Genomic DNA, 7,105 nt, shown 5'->3' with positions numbered 1-7,105 from the left:
TCAAGCTTGGCTCGGCCACCTAGCTTTGTGGTTAGTGCCTTTATCGTTCCTAAAATCTTACCTCCCAGATAAAAATCATGGTGGCTTCTAGATATAAGTAGTGGTTTTTAAAAGAAAGGGTTATATATCATAAAGCCCAGGAGCTATTGATTATTTAAAGTTACATCCTACCAAGTGTCGTATGTGAGAGAACGCTCATTTTAAAGTAAAGGATGTCCTCCATTTGGAGTGAGCCGCAGCAGGGCCTTTGCCTTCCTGCCCCTTCCCAGAACAAGATCTGACACACATCTGTTTGTGCAAGTGACCTGAGCGTGCGGATGGGAAGTTGGGGTCCCCGTGTGTCTGACACCACCAAGGCTGGGGAGGGGGAGGGGCAATTCCTAAATTGTCTACCGTGTCTTCTTTCATGATCAAAACAAAAACAAAAAAAAATTACAATTAAGAGGATGCATTTTTATTTTGGGAAAAAAGTGCAAAAAAACCACCACCCAAAAAGAAAATCCAAAAGCAAGGGCGAAGTGGCTGTGGCCATGCACTGGCCTTGTATGCATGAGGCCCTGGGTTCCATTCCCAGCACCACAAAAGGCGAAGCAAGTGTAAAACCAAGGCCAATCAAAATGCTCCTCGATACTTGCTTATCTCACAACTGTCAATCCTTGTTAACTTTCTCTATAGAAACAGAACACAGAGCCATTGACAGAGACCAGCACCTCCAACTCCACTTTTCCATAAGAACCAAGGAACGCAACTCAGAAATAGTACATCCTGCATTTTATTCGGTTCCAGCTGACAAACACAGAACCCGAGACCAGGACATCCATTTCAGCCAGTGGAGGTGTCACAAAAGGTTGATCATAAAAAATATTGGATCTAGGTAACAACCCCAGTCTCTCAGGACAGCCCTCACCCTACGTGGAACTACAATATAAAAATAGTGTCTCTTCACCACGCAGGAGGAGCTGCCCGGAGGAGCCAGTCTGCATGCACTTCATGAGCCATCTTATTTATTACACTGTACATTTCTCTTTTCTTCTGTTATATATACATCCTTTTGATATACACATCCTTTTGGGAGAAGGAAGAGCACTAACGTGGTGCTAAATACCAACCTCCACAGCAAAAGGACATAGATAACAAAACATTCGGCTGTGGAGCCCGGTGCTAACGCCGGCCGCCTTGTGTTTCTCCCCCACACTGAACCCACCAGACATCCCGAGGAGGTGGCCCGGTTGGCCACCGTGCCTGACCATGTGAGAAACAGTCCTAGAGTTCCATGTCCACTTCAAAGAAACAAACAGCTAACAAGCCTTTGAAACTTGGCTCAGCAACAAGTCGACAGAAGCAGCCCGTTTTCCCACAGCGCCTTTTGGTGTTGGGGTAGCTGTGTTACAAGACTGTTCTATTTTTGTTTCCTATGAGAAGATTCACTGTCTGATTTGGTCTTCAGGAGCCGACAGCCCCTCTCACGGTTACCCGGCTACCTACAACATCTCTCGGGCAATTCTGTTGTTTGAAGTTCGTCGTGTCAGCTCCCGGCATGCTTCCGACACACAAAATGAGGTAGTACACACAACACTGACGTTCAAGTTTTAATTTAGGCCCGCCTCCCGGCTCCTGACCTCTGCAGCACAGTTCAGACAGTCATCAGGGGAAAGATTGTATCCTCAATCATCAGAAGACAGTGTGCTGTTTGATTTTCAAACACAGACCATGAGACTTTCTACGTTATGACTGATCACACTGCCGGACACTTGCTTGTGCTCTCAGTTATTGATACAATAGCCAGTGCCACAAGCAGGCAGATTGTGTGTATGTGTGTGTGCACGTGTGTCTGAAGGAGCTGGAGGCCTATGACAGACCCACACTTACACAATGCTCTTCTAGTTACTTCCTAGCCTAGACCAGTGTCACAGTCCTAGATTTGTCACAGCTCTTACATGGGCTTTGCAGAAAAGTTAAATCAATCTTGTGAATTTAGGAACGGCAGGCCTGATTGCACTGAAGCGCTGCTGACAAGTCTGGGTGGTTTTGCTGCTGGCGTAGCATAGATTTCTCATGTTGTCTACCTCAAGACAATAAATCATAACAGGATTGCTTCCCCCAGCTCCCTTAAACCAAAGTACTATTTATAAAACACTTTACTTCTTTTAAAATTTTCAAATTATAGACAAACCTCCCTACTACAAAATACTAAAAGTGCAATCATATAAATTAAGAGTTTGCGACCACATTATACAAACATTACCTTTTTATTGTACGGTTTTGATAATGTGAAATATTTACTCACAACTGTTTATAATGCTGTGAATGGTGACGTTTGTCTGTAGCTCGTTCCCTAATCAATCACCGGGCTACAGACCAAACCAGAAAAAAACAAAAACAAAAACAACTGTTCACAGAGCAGCTACAAACACTTAAATTAAAAAAGGAGCGGAGGGAGGGAAGGCTCGTCAGGACAGGCACCCGCACGGGAGAAGCATGCGATCTTTCCCAACAGCGCCACGACTCTGCCTGCACTGGATAATCCTCGTACTTATAGTAAAACAAGTCTTGCTTAAAAAAAAAAAAAATCACATAGCCAGATGTATTCTGCAGTACAAAAGCTTCATTTGAAGTTGGGCTATTTTATTGTCTGTTACCCGCATTATCTTAACATTATAAATACTACCGACAAAGACACGGTCGTAATACACAGCAGTGGCAACACCAAACCACTCCTTTGAGACGAAGAGTTCCTAAAACATAGTTCAAGTTCCTATCTAATGGGAGCAGATCTGCGGGAGGGGGCTGGCTGGGATGCCACGGGGCACGGCTCCCCTCAGAGGGTAACAAGGTTGGCTATGGTCTGAGCTCTCTCCGTTCCTAAGGCAGTTTTCTGAGCACTGTTGGAGACTGGGGTTTGTGGAGAAGGTTGCGGGGTTCTTAACAGTCAGAACCCCTGTTGCGCTCACCAGACCACCTTTTGGCAGCTACACGGTGAAAGTACATTCTGCCACGAGTAAAATGTTCATGAGAATCTAGGATAGAGGGTCCGAAGCCTGACGCTCAAACTGCAAAATGTGGGTGTGGGGCAGAGCGGACGGGCAGGGCCCGGGTGCCGGCCGCTAGTTGATACCAATCTCCTTGTTATCCTCAATGAACCTGGTGAACGGCCGGCCAGTTCCGGCCTCGGAGCTTGCCTTGTCCAGGCTGACCATGGGCGGGCTGCTGCCCGTGCGTAGCTTGTCCACCGCGCCGGTCCCGGCGCCCAGGGGGGGGATGGCGCCTCCGCCTAGACTTACTGGGAGTGGGGGCACGCCTCCGTTCTGGATGACGGAGATCTCGTTGTTCTTCATGGCCAGCCCGTTCGTGATGGCGGCCGCATACTGGTTCCAAAAGCTGGGGTCCACGTTCATGGCCCGGGCCGCCAGGTCCTTCTGCAGCATCTCGGAGAACTTGAGGGCGTCCCCGCCCAGCAGGGCCATGGGGTTGTCCACGGACAGGCGGCGGCCACGCCGCGCGGGTGCGTTATTCCACATGTGCGTCCCCATGTGTACCTGCGTGAGACACGGAGAGACAAGCCACCAGCCAGTGAGCCAGCACCACCAGGGCGCCCTGTCCGCCGCTGCACGCGGGCAAACGTTCCTGAGCATGCTGCGGCCTTTCCGCTTATAAATCCAGCAAGGAAACCATCAAGGAAGTTAATGAACCTGTTCTCTCAGTTAACAATTCTGATAAGGCAGTTCTTCTCGTAATACAAATCCCAGAAGGCCACCAGAGAACCTTCTAGAACTTCAAGAATGAGAGGCCTTGTCCTGGGTTTGGTTACCTCCCACCCCCCGCCACCCCCCCAGACCTCTGGAATGGGAACGGTGTGACTGCCTCTCTCCTCTCGCTCCCTCACACAAGGAAGCTTCACTTGTGAAGCACCCGGGGCCTCTGGCAGCAACGCAGCCGGCAGGCGGCTTTTATGAGCCGCAGGCACTGGCCTTTGGCTGCCCCTGCAGTCTGCTGAGGCCCAGACGGGCGGTCTCGGTGGGTGCTCATGCATTCGGAAGACAGAGCCCAGGCACAGCGCAGCCTGGAGGGTCAGCGATGCTGGCCGGGGGTCCTCCAGGAGGATGGACAGGGCCACGGTGGTCTTACGTAGACCCACACTCCTGTGTCTGTTTTTCTCCAGGCCGCAAAGTGCTCAGCTTGTCACCCACCCGCCTGTCCTCTCAGCAGCGACACCGGCAATGGGACATTCCAGAAGTCACAGAGCAAGCCCCACCCCTGTACTGTCTGTATTTTTTGTGCTTTAAGGCCAAGTTAGCCACCATCCCAGGACCCAGGAGGGTGGAGGCTGTCGGAGGGGAGGATGGCCGTACCGCTGCATGGAGGCCGGGCCTCCGCTCCCCTCTCGCTACTGCTTCACGGAACATACCGAGAGAGCACGTGTGCACAGCCACGCACCCACACAACACCCGGGGAAGACTCACTCCCTTGCCTCACCGCACATGCACAGAACCTCTGCCCCTGTGCCTCACACCCCGCCAGGGCCCTGGGGGAGGTGACATCCGTCTCTATGGCAGCCCGGGCGAGCGGAGGCTCACAGCACCACCATGGCCGAAGCGGAGGCCCTCTTACCTTGAGGTTGCCCTTGGTGGTGAAGGCCCGGCCACAGATGGTACAGCCGAAGGGCTTCTCCCCGGTGTGAGTGCGCTCGTGGATCTGCAGGGCGCTGGCTGAGGAGAAGGTCTTCCCGCATGACTGGCAGTTATGCTGCTTTGGAGTCCGGCGCGGCGGGGGGGCCAGCATGGGTGCCAGACCGGGGCTCATCACGGCCTGGGGCCCCGTAGGGAGCGGGACTCCGGCGGGCAGGGGTGGGGGCGGACCCTCACCCGGCACAGGGGCCTTGACGTGGCCGTTCACTTCCATCTTGATCATGGTTGGCGTGGGACTGGCGACCAGGCCAGGAGTGCTGTGGCTGGGACCTAGGGTAGAGTTGGGGTCAAATACCTGAGAAGGCAGCTCTTTCAATCTGTGCGTCAGTATGTGCTGCTTTAAATTACCCATAGTGGAACAGCCCCGCCTGCAGACCGTGCAGACAAACGGCCGTTCCTTGGTATGGCTGCGGTGGTGGATTTCCAGCGCACTCTTGCAAGCGAAGGGCTTCCCACAGACACCACACACAGTGCTCGCACACTTACCGCGCTCTCTGTTGAGGAACAGCAAGCCAAAGGGGGTCTCCTCCTTGATGGCCGGCCGGCCGGGGGGGCCCGCCGTCAGGTCCAGGGCGCCTCCGTTCCCGGGGCCGGCGGGCGGGCTGTCGGGCCTCTCTGTCTTGAGGGGAATCTCTTGAGGATCCTCCTGGGCGCCGAGGCCGGGGGACTTGGAGCGGAAGCTCTCCCCATGGCTGTTGGCGGGTGACGGTGCCTGCGAGGACTCAGACTCGGACAGGGCGGGGCTGCCGGCGCTCCTGCTCTCCAGGTCTCCCGCGGCCGAGGACGAGTCGTTGCTCAGGCGGTCGCTGTCCCCGGACCCGTTCTCCACGGACTTCAAGCCAGCCAGCTGCGGGCAGTTCATGACCGAGTCGATCATCTTCATCTGATTCTCCAGGGCGGCGATGCTGGAGATGACCGAGGGGGGCGAGGGTGGGCATGACCCCGAGAAGGAGAGGAGCGGTTTGGACGAGTCGCTGGCCGTGTCTTTGAGCTCCGCGTCCTCCTCCATGGAGTTGTCATCGATGTCGTCGTCATAGCCGCTCAGCGTCTCCGCGCTCAGCTCGGCGTCCCTGGCGTCCTGGAAGCCGTCGGGCAGCGGCGTGTTGGGGATCTGCCCGCCCGTGTGCATGCGGATGTGCTGCTGCAGGACCACGGCGTTGGTGAACTTCCTCTGGCAGATGGGGCAGGAGTGCTGCACGCGCAGGGGCGGCTTGGCGCGGTGCACCCCGAAGTGCGTCTTCAGGTTGCCTTTGGTGGTGAAGGCGCGGCCGCAGATCTTGCACTTGAAGGGCCGCTCACCCGTGTGCGTCCGGTAGTGCATCTTGAGCGCGCTCTGGCAGCTCAGCACACGGTGGCAGATCACACATTGGTTGGGGTCAGTCATCTTTTTGTCGATGTTCTCTACCAGCTGCTGCAGTTTCGAGGTCTCCGACGTCTGCATGGAATCGAGCAGCCCGCCAAAGGGAAACTGGGCCTTGAACTGGTCAGAGACCGCAGGAAGCCCGGGGCTGCCCAGGCTCGCAGAGGCGCTGTCCGTGACGGTGGTGGCCGAGGATGTGGGCAGTCCGCCCACCTGCCCTGCCACCACGGGAGCCTCTCCGGTCCTGGCACTGGCACAGGGCAGGCTGACCGGCTCGGTTTTCGTCAGAGCAGGCCCACCGAGGAGGGGCTGTGGAGACTCGGCCGGCCCCGCCAGGCCAGACTCGGTGTGGCCGAGGCCCGGGGACATGCAGTCGCTGGACGCGGGGGAGGGCCTCTGTGGGGAGCGGCTGGCAGGGGTAACGCTGGGGGAGTCGCTGTAGCTGTGGGTGCCTGTGACGGTCGGGGGCAGCTGCAGCCCCACGGACGTGGGCACCGTGGGCAGCACGGGCTTGCTGTCCAGCCAGGTAGTCACCGGCTTCTCGGGGGGCAGCGACATGCCGTAGGGGATCCCCGAGCAGGTGGGCACGTTGTCCAGGTACTCGGGGACGGGGTAGGGGTTCATCTGGATGTGGGGGTACTTCTCCCTGTGCCTCTGGAAGTGCACCTTCAGGTTGCCCTTGGTGGAGAAGCGGTTCCCGCAGACGTTGCACTTGAAGGGCCGCTCCCCGGTGTGCGAACGCAGGTGGATCTGCAGCGCGCTGTCGCTGCCGAAGACCTTGGCGCAGAACCTGCACTTGTGCTTGAAGAAGGGGTCCTCGGTGCTGGCCTTGGGCTCGAACACCGACACGTTGGGGGGCTTGCCCTTGCGGTGCTTCATGAGGGCCGCCAGCGGGTCCAGCGCGTTGGCCGTGGCGGCGATGCTGACCAGCGGGTTGGGGAAGATGACGCTGCTGCCGCCGCCGCCGGCAGCCGAGGTCTGAGGTAGCAGGGGGTTTGGCAGTCCGGGGCCGGAGCCTGGGGGCGGCCCGGGGGCCAGGGCCGGAGACGTGGACGCGCTC

General features: G+C 56.5%; 1 protein-coding gene across 1 annotated transcript in view; it reads right to left on the bottom strand.

Moving 5' to 3' along the window:
• Positions 1 to 3,104: 3,104 nt before the first annotated feature.
• Sall3 (spalt-like transcription factor 3) overlaps positions 3,105 to 7,105 on the bottom strand; it is a 19,596-nt gene continuing 15,595 nt past the window's right edge. The window contains exons 4-5 of the mRNA XM_013026117.1: positions 4,609 to 7,102; positions 3,105 to 3,536 (exon numbers count right to left, since the gene is read on the bottom strand). Of these exons, the coding sequence (XP_012881571.1) occupies positions 3,105 to 3,536; positions 4,609 to 7,102 (2,926 nt within the window). The remainder of the gene's footprint in view (positions 3,537 to 4,608; positions 7,103 to 7,105) is intronic.

Source organism: Dipodomys ordii, unplaced genomic scaffold, assembly GCF_000151885.1.
Source record: "Dipodomys ordii isolate 6190 unplaced genomic scaffold, Dord_2.0 Scaffold91, whole genome shotgun sequence".
Taxonomy (NCBI): domain Eukaryota; kingdom Metazoa; phylum Chordata; class Mammalia; order Rodentia; family Heteromyidae; genus Dipodomys; species Dipodomys ordii.
The sequence above is the reverse complement of the archived record's forward strand: the minus strand, read 5'-3'. Positions and strand labels throughout refer to the sequence as shown.